The following is a 16,633-nucleotide window of genomic DNA, read 5'->3' on the forward strand; positions in this document are numbered from 1 at the left end:
ATACCGACAGTCTGCTGTTTATTTGGGTGGTTCTGACCTGAAAGGCTTTTACATTATCTGCCAAACAAGCGCACAGGACGGGAGGCATCGTATAAAGCTCTCCCTGGAGCCCTGTGCGGCCTCGCTGCGGGGGTTATGATCTTTTTTTTAAAAAAATTTTTATTATCACCAGTTAAATAATGGACCCTAACAAAGGTGGCTGAACTTCTTCTCCCGGTGTAAACCGTCTTCAGCGCCCGACAATGACAAAAGAAAAAAACCGAGCGAAGCAGAAATGTGACAACACTTGTGAAGAGGCTTCTTCAGCGCAGTGACAGCTCCGGGTTTGCCCGTGCAAGAGGCACCGAGACGAACAAGGAAACCCCGAGGATCAGGGGCCTCCTGCCCGAATGACACCAGCGGGAGCCAGCCACACTGCATTTCTTAGCTAGCATTTTGCTAAGCTAACTAATGTAGGACAAGGAGTTGTTAGGGTGGGTTTTCTGTCGCCAAATGGACGGACAAGGTCCCTTTTTAGGACTGTGAGTGACAGTGAAAACTGCAAAAGCTTCTCCAGGTGAGATAACTTCAACTTAACGTCAGCTAGTTAAGGTAACCTACCATGTAGCATCAGATGGCTGCTATTCAGTAACCATTATTAACCTAGCTGGCTGCTACTAACATTTTTCAAACTTCTACAGTGAAGTGAAGCATTATCATTTAACCCTGGATAAGAGCTTGTTCGGTTTTCTCGATAAAAAACGTCTTGGTAGCATTTTGATTAGCGAGCTAAAGGCTAGTTAGTCTTATCAGTAACTAACCCTAACCCAATTAACTGATGTGAAGTTAGTTCAGCTGAAACATCGACTTACTTTTAACAAAGTTGAGCTTTTAGCTTTGTCATGAAAGTTGTGTTAACGCTACCTTACTGTACATACTCCAGTTAACTTGGGTAACTTAACGTTTGCTGACTAGCATTGTTGTGATGGACAAATTGAATAGCTCGTTTGGGGCTAAATGTATTAACTAACGTTGACTTCACGGGCTAAACTGTGATGATTACTGTTATATGGATGGTAATGTTTTATTCTAAATAACTGTCATCACTATTTTACACCGTCCCTCGGTTAGTTGATGGCGGATACCAGGGGAGGGGAGAAATAGAGAGAAATGACCTCACTAGTCCTTATAACTAAATGGCTCTACATTACCTCCCTAAACAATAATGTCCAGATTCATAGTCTCTCCTTGCTCATCCAGTTGCTGCTGTGGGTTTTGACTTTGAATATCCAGCAGGCAAAACAATTGTGGGACCTGCATATGCAAGAGTTAACTTGTACAAATGGTGAAATTATGATTAACTTTACTGGAAAGAACAGACAAGACTACCATTACAGTACATATGCACCAGTATCTGGCAGCGTCCTTCTTTCCCTTCTTTGTCAGGATTGGGTACCTTCAGTAATGTATTACTGCTGGTTTAATTGACCACAAAACTAAACTCAATAAACATTCTTTTTGCCTGTCAACTCATGGCTTTCAAGAAGCAGTTCAGAGGGATTCCTACAAAAAAATACATCCCGTTGGTCTCCTTTCACTCCACTGTGATTTGTTTGAACTGAAAATAGTTTCTCAGTTAAGGTTAGTAAGCTAGTAACAAAAGCAAAGTTTGCTTTGTGTCAGTTTCTTGTGCTTCATGTTGGACAGTCTGCTGTCGAATTTTCTGACCCAGCCCTGGCTCTCAAGCAGCCTTGTTGAAACTTGTACTTTTTGCTTGTCAGAAGGCACAGACAGGATCAACTAGATTATTAGGTCACCTGCACCAATCAGGAAGAATATTTTAATATTGGTAACTAATGGGCTACTCTCTCCCGGTTGATGAGTGTCAATCCTATCCTTTGTGACAATAACCAAATGTACTAGCTGTTTCACATAAGTGACTGTATAATTCACTGTTTCTCTCTTTCTAGGCATGATGGAGGGACTTAATAGTCAGGCTATTAGTCTGGATCCACGCAGACAGGAACTGCTTGAGGCTCGCTTCACTGGAGTTGGTGTGGCAAAGGTTGGCATTTCTTCTAATTAGTAAAAAAGCAAAACTAGGGGCTGCACTGAAAAGTTCATATTAGCTATTATAATGCTTAAAATGCATAACCATTTTTAATTTCAAGTGCAGATATTACTCTCTATATACTGAGAGTTAGTTTATATGTGTGTTATTTTATTTATATAAGTATTTATTTTTTAAACCAGAATGAGGTTCCCTGTTTTAGCCCTGCTCCAAAGTCTAGCTTGCGGTTTTCCCGCAGGCAAACACATCCCCACTGTTGTGTGTGAACGCAAACATGAGCAGTCAGTCAGCACTCCCATGCTACTCCTTTTAGTCTTCTCTATTTCCAATATTGACTGATGCTCTGTGTTCAGGAGTTTTCCCTCTGTGGAATGACCCTATCTCTCCGAGCTAAGGCTAAAACAACACAAGCTCTGTACTGGCTGACATGGGAGCCGGCCAGCAGCTCTTTGTTCAAGCGGAGACTAGTGACACTGAAATGGCACCGCAGCTGAAGCTTACGGCATCGGCTGTGTGCTATGCTGCAACCTTTCTGCTGAACTGGGTACAGCAGTGGGTATGCACGTGAGAAAATGGCAAACCCCTGAGAAAGAAATCACTATCATTCATTCTCCAGCCTCTATGTGCCCTGAAATACACTGTTCGGTCTGCTCGTTGCGGTATTACAGTGAATATGTTAGGAAGAGAAGCCTTTTCTAGAAACTGCACTGAGCATGTGTAATGTACATGTCAAGACGAAAAATGGGAGAATTTCTTGGCTGTATGTGTGACCTTGAGCAGCAGAAAGCCAGCAGGCCTTTAAAGCATTAGCCTCCTGCACCAATTAGCCTGCTGTTTCCTCATCAGGCTGAGCAGCTGGCCATGAATAGTATTCACCACACCACGCTGACTCTACCAACTGGATGTAAACTGAAGATTTGCAGATTAACAAGTAGATGCAAATTGTGTGTATATTGTGGTGTTGCACAATTACAAAAGCTTTCCGGTTTTAGCTGGTAACAGTTAAGAGTTAGTATATGGTGAAATTCCTACGAAAACTAATGGGATTATTTATCAGACAGAAAAGATGTGTTAAAATCTGCACCGTGATATGAGAAGATGGTGTTATCCTTAATAACTACACAATTACATTAACAGGTCTACATAAAGGCTTCATAAGAGGGCGTAAACAACATAACTCTTGGGCATTTAGAGTGGAAAACAACAGCATTTCCTAAAAGTAGCAGATGACTAATCAATCAAGTCTGTTGTCTGTGCCCTGTTTTTCCAGAGTTCAGCCAACAGTGAATCATCCAACCAGTCTCTGTGCAGCGCCGGATCACTCAGTGACAAGGAACTGGAGGTTGGTTGGGGGAAAGAATCAATCAAAATGACAAGTGACTGTGCCCTCTCCTCAAGGTCCTTTAACCATGTATGCACTAGCTTATTCTCGATGGTATCTCCTAGTCATTGTTTGTGTCAAATGTTTTTGTATACAGTCATGCATGCAAACATTTGGGTACACTGGCTGGTTGTCTATCTATCTATTTGAATTAGGCCAATTCGGGAATCAAGGAAATGAGTAGCCCAGAAGAAACTCACTCAAGCACAAACATGTTCACTCTTCAGAGATTGAACCATGACCTAGAAAGTAACAGTGTATGTGATAATCAACCATGCCTCATGGACGGCGTAATATGACATGTACTGGTGTGTGTGTTTCATAGTTGATTAGATACTGAGCACAGAAAAGAAACTGTTGTTAATGTTACATAATCTCAAAAATGTTTCTTTGAGAAGGGAGTGTAATTATCTGCTTATCACTTACCGGTACAAGGTTTTATTATGTTAAAGGATTATTTGCTGTAATGTTAATGAGCTGCTTTCCTGCTCTGTTCAGACACCAGAGAAGAAGACCAATGACCAGAAAAGCAGGAAGAGAAAAGGAGACATCTATGACAGCAACAGCCAGGGTAAATCCAACCTACTTATTAAAAGAAACCTATTGTCTCCAACTTGAAGTTATACTTTACTGGCACAAATCTGTCACGCTTCATAAGAGCATGCAGAAATGCTCAGCTGTCTTTGGTCTCACTTTCAAATGCAAATTGTGAAAATGGTCTATAAATACAATATGGGACATAAATCATGTGATCTGGCTAATTTTTTATGCTCCAACAGATGTATATGCTTCAAAAAAGATTAACATAAAATAGGATCAAATGATTTTCTTCTTTCTGACCTGTTTTTTTTTCTGTAGGCAAAGGAAGGGGGCATAAAATAAGTGATTATTTTGAGGTGAGTACAAATCTAATGGTTCAAACAGTACGTCTTGATCCTTGCGAATGTATTTTGTGTTGTAGCCACTGTGGTGCACATTGTTTCAGGCCACTCTCAAACTTTAGTGTTACGACTCACCTTCACGTTCCAACTACGCGAGTACGGTGCTTCATCAAATGTCTTGTCTCCTCTCTTTCTGTCTGGTTTCCACTCTCTTATCCTGTGGCCAGTTTGCTGGTAGCAGTGGCTCTGGCACCAGTCCTGCCCGGGGCATTCCTGTTCTGGTGCGCTCCTCTCCACAGCACTCACTGTCTAATCCTCCGGTGAGCATCACCGTCCACCTCCATAGCTTTCCCACGCGTTGGCACTCTTTCTTTTTTTTCTCCTCTTGGTTTACCAGCTGTTAAACCATTAGCCAGAATGGGATTCACTTTTGTTTGTGTCTGTTTTCACTTAATGTCAGTATCCTCTTAATTGGACAGAGTTGGTGCGCTCGTGTATATTTGATTTCCTGGTCTTCTGGTTCTGGTCAGCCACAGTCCTTTAACTACAGAGATCTTTTAAGACTCTGTTAATGATTTCTTTTTAGTGCTTTTACAGTTTGATTTCAGGAAAAACTACAATAAAAGTGAGTGAGTCTTACTGTGTCGGTGACTGAACAATAGACTGTGTGACATTTCTGGAATGATCAGATGTAGGATCTCTCTTGACCACTGGTTAGCAATACGGTAGCTGATTTTAATGTTCCCAGCGCGGGTGTTGCATCATGTTTTCAGATGCAGTTATTTTGGTTTTAGACTGGACACAGCGAGCTGACATTTAAACCAGATATGGGAGGAAACAATAAAGAGTGTTGTGTATATTATGTAAGATTGGAGCTTGCACTCAACACCTTCATTGGGTTTTGATGACAATTTAATGTATTTTATCACTGAAATATATGTTCACATATCATTTTCCGTTCCTCTAATGTTAAGATAACATCTTTCCTCATTGTATACCACAAAAACATTGCTCATTATCAATTTACCAGTATGTAAACATTTTCCTCCAAGCTTTAAAGTAAAGGTGTGATAAGTGTGTCCCCTAGCACAAAAGGGCCATAATACTAGGGAGTGTGAAAGAGTTTTTAATCAATACCTTTTGACTGCACAATTAGCTGAGATCTAAAGCTGGATTTATGAGATTTATGGCTTTCATAACTCACTTTCTGGTCCAAACTCTCTACACCAAAATAGCTACTGGGCACTCCTATCCCAAGATGTTGATGGGGGCATGTTTTTTGAAGCTCCAGTTAGACAGTCAAATACAGTCCAGGATGTTAAATGTATGTAGTAAATCCATTTGTTTCAAGATGTTCAGACACGAAACGCTGCTCGGTGACTTATAACACTCTGAGTTAAGATTTTACAACCTGTACAAGTTATCATGGCTGCCATCTTCTTATTCTTAACAATTGCCAGTTATTGATGATCTACTGGTACCTGGAATTTGAGCTTGAAGCATGATGAGTGGCCCCAGTGGACTACTGTTTTTTTTAAATGCACTCTCACCCTGAACAGGCCTTTAAATGGTGGATGATGCTATGAATGAGCAAACACATTTTAACCTATTCCTTTGCCAAAAAATAGAGACACTATTGTAGGTGGTTTTGCTTTTGCTTTTTTTTCTATTCTGATGTAGATCTAATTAGAAAAACTTACTCAATGTTATGATGTGACTATTAAACTCTGTCACATACTAATTGTTACATATCCGTAAGAATATTGTGATCTGCAGTGTAAAAGGCTGCATGTAGTTTGGTCCAGAAATAAAAAGGTGTTTTCTTTCAATCTTACATAAACATTAACTGTGTTATTCAGTTTTTTTTTTATCACCTACAGACATTGAGCAGTAGCTGGCCTTAAATGAAAGATTAGAATAGACTCGGAAAAATACAGACAGAAGAGAAACAATGTGCTCTTTGTCCCTTTCATCTACTTTGTAATCTCCACAGACGCTCTGTGTTACCCAGTTGTTATAGTTCACCTTCTGTGTCTTTCTGTCTCCCTCCCTTTTCTTCGGTCTCTCTGGAATCCAGTTTCAGCAAGGCAGTCCTTCATCCACAGGCTCAGCCCACACAGACTCTTCATCTTGCAGCTCTGTTAAGACAGCCCCCACACACACCTGCTCACACAAAGCCATCCAGGTAACTGACTGACTGACCCGGATCACCACTAAATACCAACTTTTCTGATTGTCATTCGGTAGATTGTGTCACCTTGTAGAAGGTCCGCTAAAAGACAATTCCACCCTGCTTTGGTTTGGATGCCTTTTGGGATTGGGTTCAGCTTTTGACATTTACCGCTGAAACGGTTTTGTTCTTCCACTGTTTTGAAATAAGTGAAAAGTGGTTTCTCTGAAATGAGTTTGACAAAGTTTGTAGGGATGACACAACTTCACACCTTAACTCTGCCATTTAAAACAGTCACACTATTTGGCCAAGATGTGAATGTTAGAATTAAAGGTCAAACTTTGAAAAGGCCCTTCCAACTCCTCTGCAGATGATTCTTCATCAGCACACATCCAACTATTCTGGCAAATTAAAATAATTGGCCTAATTAAAGGTCAGCATTTTGAATTCACGTCTAATATCAAAAACGCCACTGGTTTGATTTTTGATAAATTCAAAGTGATGGTGTGTTTTGTCACTGACTGGCCCAAGGGGTGTGTGCGTATCATTTATGTGGGATGAAATGCTTACTGTTGGCTTGTTGTCTTTGCCCTTCTGCTCCAGTCAGAACTGACGCTGCTGAAACTGACAGCACTGGAGAAAAACAAGAACTCTGACCTGGAGAAGAAAGAGGGCAGGATAGATGACCTGCTGAGGGTAAGAGAACAAAGAAATGAATGAAATCTGTCCTCATACTGAACTCATACTGGTTTTCAAAGCTGCAACTAAAATATTAATGTCATACACTCAGTTAAGTTTACCTCTACATTTGAAATGATTTATGTGCTTCCTTTACAAATATCCATATTAATCACTTTGCAAGTTAAACATATTTGCTAGCGCTTGTCACAACAGCACCAGTCTAGTTGTAACTCATCATGCATGATGTGCTTGTTCACTTTCAAATTTCATTTTTTGCTATCATCAGTGTAAGAATGGAAAAATACCTTGGATCCTAACAAGAATTACATGTGAGTGATGATGGATGTTTTGACAGGCTAACTGTGACCTGAGGCGACAGGTAGATGAGCAGCAGAAGATGTTGGAGCGCTTCAAGGAGCGGCTTAACAAGTGTGTGACCATGAGCAAGAAGCTCCTCATTGAGAAGGTGAGTGTACACATGTATTTGTGTTCAGAAGTGTTTTCTTTAGAGAAACAGCTTGTCTCACCTTGTTATAGCTGCATGCTAATGTGTCTGCTATCTGGTGGACACTTATTTTAAATTTAATTTATTTTTAAAGTCAAAGCAGGAGAAAAGGGCTTGCAGGGATAAGAGCATGCAGGACCGTCTGCGTCTGGGCCACTTCACCACCGTACGCCATGGAGCCTCCTTCACTGAGCAGTGGACAGATGGATATGCCTTCCAGAACCTCATCAAGTCAGCATGCAAATAAGCACAAACATATGCTCGTATTTTATGCATTCTGCATGAAAGAATGTGCACAATAGTTTGTTATTACATGTTCTAGGCAGCAAGAGCGAATCAACTCACAGCGGGAGGACATTGAGAGGCAGAGGAAGCTGCTGGGGAAGAGGAAACCGCCCTCCATGGCCCAGACACCTCCGCCCAGCCTGGAACAGAACAAACGAAAGAGCAGGAGCAACGGCCAGGAGAATGAAACGTAAGATTACCTACAACAGCTAAATTACTTTCAACCTTTTATTGTAATACATTTTTTTATTGTTCAGTTTTGTTAATAGTAATGATTTGGACATTTAAAGATTTGTTTTACAGAATCATATGCATTTTCTTTTTGTTGACACTAATTGTCAGGATTGAGTCAATTTGTGTTGCCTTGTTCCTTCTGTTGATCTTAAATAAATGTGTAGCTTATTACATTTTGGTTCTTAGAAGCTGACCTGTTTCTAATTTATTTCACACAGATTGTCACTCGCAGAATATCACGAGCAAGAAGAGATTTTCAAACTTCGAATTGGTCATTTAAAAAAGGTACCAGTTCATTTTCATTTACCACTAAAGCTGCTGCTGCTGCTTGTTAATCAAGGGTTTTAGGGAGGTAATAGATTTGTGTGGTTGTCCGCAGGAGGAAGCAGAGATCCAGTCGGAGCTGGAACATTTGGAGCGGGTCAGGAACCTGCACATTCGGGAGCTGAAGAGAATACATAATGAGGACAACTCGCAGTACGTGCCACCTCTGTTTACCCTTCCTCAACTGTTCCATGGTGAAGATTAAACGTACTTGTGCAGTTTGAAAAAGCCAAATGATTGACATAATTCTTATTTTGTAGATTTAAAGACCACCCCACACTGAACGACAGATATCTGCTGTTACATTTACTTGGAAGAGGAGGCTTTAGTGAAGTTTACAAGGTAAGTAAATGCTGTTGAATTGGCATCCACTCCTCACAAATAGCAGCTTTCTTTTTTTATTATTACTTAAATGTCTGATGTTCCTTTTCCAGGCTTTAGATTTAACAGAGCAAAGATATGTGGCCATTAAAATCCATCAACTCAACAAGAACTGGAGGGAGGAGAAGAAGGAGAACTACCACAAGTAAGTCTAAACTTCTGTTTACTTGACCAGCTATTCTCTTCATTTGCTTGGTTGAAAATCATTTGATCTACAGTTGATTAGTTGTAGAAATTCAAAAATGTTCTGTTGAAGTAGACTTAATGTTGACCATACATTTGTCTTTTCAGACACGCCTGTAGAGAGTACAGAATCCACAAAGAACTTGACCATCCTAGAATTGTAAAACTCTACGACTACTTCTCGCTCGACACAGACTCGTAAGTGCTTCATTTCACATAAAGCTTATAACAGGTTTGCCGATACTAATATGGTAACTTCAATGTAAATGCAGCTTTTTAAATGCTTGTAAAAACATCAATATAGCATCTGGGGTACATCCAGACAGAAGGGATGGTCTGTTCTGAAGTTTGGTTTTAGGTTTAGCATTTGACACTTTAATAGTCGTGGAGATGAAAAATCTTATTAGAGGGATTGAGGGAAAAATCTGGGTGAAGTTTGGTAGGAAAAATTAAGCAGTCACCTCCATGGCGGACTGTACTAAGCTGACACCAGAATAAGATTCCCTGTGAAATTTGACCACCAGCACACAAAATGATTTTTTGAGGTCAATAGAAGTGTCCAATCATCTGATGGTCTTGCTTGTTTACATGAGAAATGTGTGTCACATCTGTTGTTATCTCTTGCAGGTTCTGCACAGTGCTGGAGTACTGTGAAGGCAACGATTTGGACTTCTACTTGAAGCAGAATAAGCTGATGACCGAGAAGGAGGGCCGCTCTATTGTCATGCAGATCGTCAACGCCCTCAAGTACCTCAACCAGATACGGCCACCCATCATCCACTATGACCTCAAGCCTGGTAGACCCATAGAGTTTTAGTTTGCACATAGTTGCAATTTTGTAATAATCTTTACTTCGCAGAGTAGTTTACCAGAATGTTTACTGTCCTATGCTTAGGAAACATCCTGTTGGTTAATGGCACAGCTTGTGGAGAGATTAAGATCACCGACTTTGGCCTGTCTAAGATCATGGATGATGACAGCTACAGCTCTGCAGATGGCATGGAGCTGACCTCCCAAGGAGCAGGGACCTACTGGTACGTAAAGAGACATCTTTCACATCTTTAGATCAACATGAGACCGTTAATGTCTTCACAAGTTCATAGCAGAGAGAGTGCTGAGAGAACAGAGAGGAAAACCATTCTCAAGTTGTGACTGTGTGGCTTACAGGTACCTACCTCCTGAGTGTTTTGTGGTGGGCAAGGAGCCCCCCAAAATATCCAACAAAGTGGATGTTTGGTCAGTAGGGGTCATCTTCTACCAGAGCTTATACGGACGCAAGGTAATCACTAACCTGTATTCCAAAACACAGATTGTCAGGATCTTTTGTTTTTTTTAACAGAAGTGAAATGAACAAGCTACATATTAACACACTCCCTGTTGTGTTTCTCCAGCCGTTCGGTCATAACCAGTCACAGCAGGATATCCTCCAAGAAAACACCATACTAAAAGCTACAGAGGTGCAGTTTCCCCCCAAACCTGTGGTCACCACAGAAGCAAAGGTGTGGTACTTGTTTCTCTCACACAGCTACAGGTTTACTGAATGCACTGTTCCTTTCATACAATCTGCATTTTTGACCTTTAAACAGGATGTTTGGGTGGGACATGGAAGTACAGGATGCTTCTTAAATGTAAACTGATGGGATGTTTGATATGTTAGGAGGGGCAGAGGTAGTGCAAGATTAAGTCACTAGTAAAGCGTCAATGTTTTCTAGAAAGTGTCTACTTCATGGTTTCATGAAGCATACAGAGCGGCATAAGCAGCCACTACCTTTAGGCTATTTACATTTATAGCTTTTTGAGGAACGTTTAAGTATAACAGCAAGTAGCCTAAGAAAGAGGAGTTGTATTAGGTGCAGAAATATGAGAAGAGTTTAAGTATTTTCCCATATTTCCCCTCACAGGCCTTCATTCGCCGTTGCCTGGCTTATCACAAGGAGGACCGTGTGGACGTTCTGCAGTTGGCAAGCGATCCGTTCCTAATGCCCCATATTCGAAAGGCACTGGGCAGCAATACTCCTGTGGCACCTCCTATTCCCTCCACCTCCAGCTGCTACAGCAGCAACCCCTCCGAATGAAGGGAGCTTAAATTCTGGATTAAAACCCTGTGAGTGATTAAAGCCACACTGAGAGACATTACACACTCTCTGAAACTCCTCCTTAGCTCTTTTGGTTGCAAGAGAGCAGAGAGCATGATAGGATGGAGGCAACCTGAAAGTGTGAATGGAACCAAATTGATGGATGATGTGGTGATGTAGTAGTAAATGTGCCCACCACCTTTGTCCAAGTGGTAAAAATGAAGGGCCGGTCTCTGGCTGTGGGCTCAGTAGAACCCAAAGATTCGCCCATATGCATGCACTAACACAAACACTTTGGGCTCGTTTCAAGGGGCTTTTTTACATGAATAATAGTAAAAGCACCCATAAAGATTGCACAACTGAGGTTGAGAATATGCCGTTCGTGGAAGATCACCTGCCTCTATTCTGTGGAAGGTTTAGAAGAAGAAACATTATTGAAATTTCATCCCATTCTGCTTGAAATGCATCAACTATCAAACTATTTTTCAGTACTATAGTGGTCATTTACCCATATTTGTTTTAACCTGAGACTTTTAAGGAAGGGCTCCTACAGTGAATGAGGAATGATGACCAAAGTTAAAGGCCTGCCTTGATGACATGGCACTGTTAGAGGTTCATAAATGACTTAACACAGAAGATCCGAGAAGTTTTGGTTTCGACCTATTTTGAATATTCTACTGGGTAACTGGAAGTCAGCTGCTTATTTCAGTTGTTAAGTCCATATTTTTCCATTAAATTTACCCCCTGATTTTGTTAACCTTACAAGGGGATGACTATGAATGAGTGTTGTGATGAGAGGTATGATTCTCAACAGGAGTAATGATGATACCATTAAAAAACATTTGGTTAACTCTGTGTTTCAGTTAATTTGGGAAAATAAGTAAGCAAACTGCATTTATTGTAATTCACTCAATTCACCCTTTTGGTATAGAGGTGCATTGATGAATGTGAATGTAATGTGTATTCAATATTAGTAGTTACATGAATGCAAACACATTTAAACATTTCATCCCACACCAGACACTTTTTTTTCACAGCATAGGTTTTTTATTAATTCAAATCACACGTCAATAAAGTATCCGTCATATCTGAAGCAGGCAAATTCATGTGATGGTGCAGAGAATGAATACAACGTAACTGTTAGTGCATCTCTAAATACAACTGTTCGACTGCAGTGTGAGTATGTAACAAATGAATAAACTGCATTCGAGGTTAATGAAATACTGACACACTTGTGGAATACTAAACTGTCCTTGTCCACGATTATCACAAAATCTTGTAGCTTAGAATTTGGGATGAAAAAAAACGTTCTCAATGTGGAGAGAGAATTATCTAACAGTGATTTCAAAGTTGTGCAGTGCAAACGGGAGACGCTGAAGTTGACAAAGTCATTAAAACTATTTGGGGAAGCTTTCTTTTAAAATACATTCAAATCTGAGGGAGAGAGAAATGATTTTAATACACTTCTAGGCACCTGCAGTTATCCTCCTCACTTTTAAACCACAGAGACGTCCTCTGCCATATTGCTTCCATAGTGGACTTCAAATCTCTATCTCCAGCCACTCATATGATCTCTTTGGAACATGTAAAAACACAAAATCTAAACAATGCTTTGTGCACTATGCATGAAAATCCTGAATGGATTTGCAGAATGGCACTGATGTAACCATTCCTTTTCTGTTGCTCATGTATCCAGATAAGAGTCACACAGTTTCCAGTTATTAGGGGGGGGGGCATATGACTATGGGTGAGGTTTGACATCCCAAAGCATCGTCCAGCGGGTTTATCTGTTGTAAAACTGTGAGGTGACCCAGGCCAGTCCCCACTTGAGGTTGGTGAGCATAAACTTGAGTGCCTTGGTCCACTGCTCCTCAGAGTTGAACTGGGTCTTGATGGAGTAAGAGCCACCGCTGCCACCCGTGTCCTCGATCTTGCCTTTCTCCACATCCATCCTGAGGCACAGAATAAAAAGATCAATTACAGTCATCACATATGATCCGGTGAATATACGGATATCAATATTATAACCTGACATTAGAAATGATCCAACTTGTGGTTAAACCTGCAGATGGTTCTCTTTTGTGTTAAACAGACCCTATGAATCCCAATATTTGAAAGTTTGGATTTCTCTTTTCATATAAATCTGTCAAAAATATTCAGAATCTGATAATATATTGATATATTCTGATAACACAGACAGGGTTTAAAATGTTGTCTTATTAGTTGAGGATGTATGTTAAGCAACAAAACTGTAGGTGTCAACTTAATTCAATATTACCAAGACTATTAGTACAAGTTGTTCTAGCAGCTTACATCCCACACACTGATGATTTATTAATAAGCAATACTACTGAAAATGTTTAGTTTGTCCTGAGGATGATAATAAATAGAAGAATAATAAATAAAAGGTCATGGGGTCATTAAAAGCAAAAATCCCATTTGGGTGATGAATGGATATTTGTTCTGTACTGGTGAACATTGTGGTAGGATGATGCAAGAAGAATGGCGGCAGGTCACAGAATCACTAGGAATCATCTGCTGTGGAAGATGGGTATCCACATCATATTTGAAAAATTGGATTGTCGACAAATGTTAGTCTGGATCAGAGCTTTGAACAGACCAGAAAATTCACACTAGAATATTAAGACACTATATTCAAACTTTGATGGATCAGACATCCTTCATGCCCTAAAGTTTCCCTGTCTTGTAAAAAAACCCCAATATAAACAACACATGTATCATTAGGAATAGCCAAACAGTGTATCAGATGTAAAATAAACATCATGTAAGTGTGCCATACAAATGTGTAACTATACATTTTTTTAATGTGACACATTTTGAGTTTATAAAAGTTGAATGCCACCACAGTCATCAGTCCCATCAGTCTGCCACTCAGCCTGATAATACATGGATTTGATGGTGCAGCAGCAGCAGTCCAGAGTAATTGAAGTGTATGGAGATGCTGAATGTAGACTGTGGATGTTAGAAGTGATTGTTGCAGGTAAAGTAAGATTTATATAGCAAGTTACACAACTAAGGATACTACTAAATGTTGTACTGGTGGCCATGCTTTAAATATTAAAAAGGTTGTATATTCAAGCTTTCCCAAATGTGCCTAATTTGCCTCAACAGCAAAATCAAAGAAAACAATTCTTCAGCCCCTCTAGAGTAAGTCGAAGTAATTATTTTGAATTTGTATTCAAACTTCATAAATATTTAGAGCTTCATCTTAACATGGCTGCAAAGATACCTGAGTTAATGAACACAGAAGAAGACAAACGTCCTGCAGCCATCTGACCTGTAAGGAAGGCAGAAGCCTGTGTCTCCTTTCTCCACCTCCTCTTTGAACTGCTGGACACAGTCCAGGAAGGCCACCATGGCGTGGTCGAATTTATTGTCCCAGAAGAACCTCAGGCCACCGGAGCAGTACAGTGGAAGCTCCTAGACAAACAATATGGAAAGCAAGAGAGAGCATAGTTGGAGCCTGGAGGAGTGTTTAATAATGATGTGAGAGCTCAGCTTGAGAGCGCTGTTTTATTACCTTGGATTTGTCCGTCAGGGACTCGAGGTATGAGTGGTTTCCATATGGCACCAGGCGATATCTGAAGAGAGGACAGAGTTAGTGTTAGGTGAGATTAAAGTCAAAGTTTACTTGCTGAATAAACAAACAAGTATTATTAAAAAAATACTGAATACAAGAGATGTACTAAATGTAAACAGCTGATGCCAAATAAAATAAACAAAAGCAACAGAATGAAAATTGAGCTCACAGTATGCGCGAAGATATTGAATCTAAATAACAGAAACAATGTGGTGGAACTGGCATTTAAGATGAGTTCAAATAGACCAAATTAATGTGAGGATGGAAATGGGAGAAATACATTTAAATTAAATTATTATTATTATTAAGTTATTAGATTCATTAATAACAACAGATCAAACTGTGAAGCACCATTTAAACTTTAGGGGTTTCAAATTCAGTGCTTTGCTGGTGAAAACATAAAATGGTATGCAGGCAAGAATAAATGATTGGTTCACAATTTTTCAAGTCAGGTGTTCATATGAAAGATGTTTTCCTCACTGTAATCATTCCTCCTGCTCATAATGGCAATCAAAAGATCTCCTTCAAATATGCTTTCAATGTAAGTGATGAAGCCTAATCACACATTCATGCATTTAAAAGCTTATCTGAAGCTTATATGAAAGTCTTAGTTAGTCATATCAAGTGAATATCTGCCAAATTTACAGTCTTTTTAACATCAAATTCCTCTCTTCCCCTCTTTGTGTTTCCTCAGAAAGTGTTTCCCTGTTGAGCTGTAGTGGAAATATAGTAACAATAAGAGGCACCTGACTTTCTTTTAAGACATTTTCCACAAATTGTGAACCTATCCTTTAAGTTATGTGCGTTAATATGTGTGTGTACCTCTGGAAACGCAGTCCCATTTTGTTTGCCAGAGCATGCAGCAACAGCACCGTCTGCCCCCAGGCGGCGTTAATCTCATTCCACTCTACAGGGACGCTGGGGAGTCGACCCAGACGGAAGTTGTTGATGGTACCAAACTGCCCGCTGTGCCTGGAAAGACACAGAACCAAAACAATTCAGATTCACACCCAATAAGCACTGATTTACTTTTGTCCGAAGGGATCTGTAGTAAATACTTGCAAAGTCACAGTCAATTGGTTGAGAGAAAAACTAATTATTTCTTCTTAGTATACAGCAACAGCATCATTTGTGCGTACCAGATGTGAAATGTGGCGTTGAAGACGTTGGTCTTTTTCAAGCGATCTAGTTGAATCTGGCAGTAACGCATCTGGTTGTCAACGCTCTTCAGCTCATCATCCAGCTCAAGCTGTTGCCGCTTAAACTCACTGTACTCCTTTTGGTACCTAACACAAGCACAAAACAGGGTAAAGGGACATATCTGTTAAATGCTCTATCGTCTATAGTATCCCACCATCACCTGTCTACACCACCCTATCACTCACTGCATCTCCTCTGTGTCCAGCTGCTGTGAGTGGATCCTGCTCTGGGTCAGTTCCTGGGCTACAGCGGCCCTCTGCTCCTCCACCGCCTCCAGTTCCTGGACCAGAGCCTCCTCCTCTTCGTTCAGATGCTGCAGCTCTGTCAGCAGTGTCTCTTCCTCCTCCACCTGCAGGTGTGACAGCAGCTCCAGACACTGCCTGAGAAAGCATTCAAACACAGTACATGTTATAACACACAGACAGACTTTGGTTGTAGCGATGAACACCAGCAGCATCTCCCTCTCTTGAGTGTCTCTTTTGTTGAAAACGGAGACATTGGGGCATTTTATTTTGTTGTGTACTGGCTCACTTGTAATTCTGGCATTCGTTCTCTGTGATGTTGAGCTGTGTGTCCAGGTGGTCGAGTAGGGTGTCAGTACATTCCTCACACAGCGGGTGGTCCACATCCGTCTGGCCTGACATGATGTCAAACAGGTCACTGGTCACCTGGGTGGGATCAA

General features: G+C 40.5%; 2 protein-coding genes across 7 annotated transcripts in view; one reads left to right on the forward strand and one right to left on the reverse strand.

The window, feature by feature from the left end:
- LOC134003024 (serine/threonine-protein kinase tousled-like 2) lies at positions 1-12,622 on the forward strand. Of its 3 annotated transcripts, none has more exons than XM_062442119.1 (21): positions 2-556; positions 1,950-2,044; positions 3,321-3,461; positions 3,930-4,002; positions 4,290-4,327; positions 4,540-4,632; positions 6,390-6,497; positions 7,086-7,178; positions 7,519-7,629; positions 7,763-7,899; positions 7,991-8,143; positions 8,406-8,472; positions 8,567-8,664; positions 8,772-8,853; positions 8,946-9,037; positions 9,184-9,273; positions 9,703-9,872; positions 9,971-10,109; positions 10,243-10,354; positions 10,467-10,574; positions 10,977-12,622. In XM_062442119.1, the coding sequence occupies exons 2-21, from the start codon at positions 1,952-1,954 to the stop codon at positions 11,148-11,150; spliced, it is 2,172 nt and encodes a 723-aa protein (XP_062298103.1). In that variant the 5' UTR covers positions 2-556; positions 1,950-1,951; the 3' UTR covers positions 11,151-12,622. The 3 variants fall into 3 exon arrangements, with proteins under 3 accessions (XP_062298105.1, XP_062298103.1, XP_062298104.1); XM_062442120.1 differs by having other exon boundaries at positions 4-556; positions 3,321-3,392; XM_062442121.1 differs by lacking the exon at positions 4,540-4,632 and having other exon boundaries at positions 1-556.
- A 2-nt stretch (positions 12,623-12,624) lies between these two features.
- becn1 (beclin 1, autophagy related) overlaps positions 12,625-16,633 on the reverse strand; it is a 40,559-nt gene continuing 36,550 nt past the window's right edge. For all 4 annotated transcript variants that reach the window (XM_062442126.1, XM_062442124.1, XM_062442125.1 and 1 more), the window contains 7 exons: positions 16,483-16,619; positions 16,137-16,331; positions 15,891-16,037; positions 15,574-15,723; positions 14,692-14,752; positions 14,449-14,591; positions 12,625-13,102 (listed from right to left, as the gene is read on the reverse strand). In XM_062442126.1, coding sequence (XP_062298110.1) covers positions 12,934-13,102; positions 14,449-14,591; positions 14,692-14,752; positions 15,574-15,723; positions 15,891-16,037; positions 16,137-16,331; positions 16,483-16,619 — 1,002 coding nt within the window. In that variant the 3' untranslated portion in view covers positions 12,625-12,933. The remainder of the gene's footprint in view (positions 13,103-14,448; positions 14,592-14,691; positions 14,753-15,573; positions 15,724-15,890; positions 16,038-16,136; positions 16,332-16,482; positions 16,620-16,633) is intronic.

The sequence above is a fragment of the Scomber scombrus genome, chromosome 21, assembly GCF_963691925.1.
Source record: "Scomber scombrus chromosome 21, fScoSco1.1, whole genome shotgun sequence".
NCBI lineage: Eukaryota > Metazoa > Chordata > Actinopteri > Scombriformes > Scombridae > Scomber > Scomber scombrus.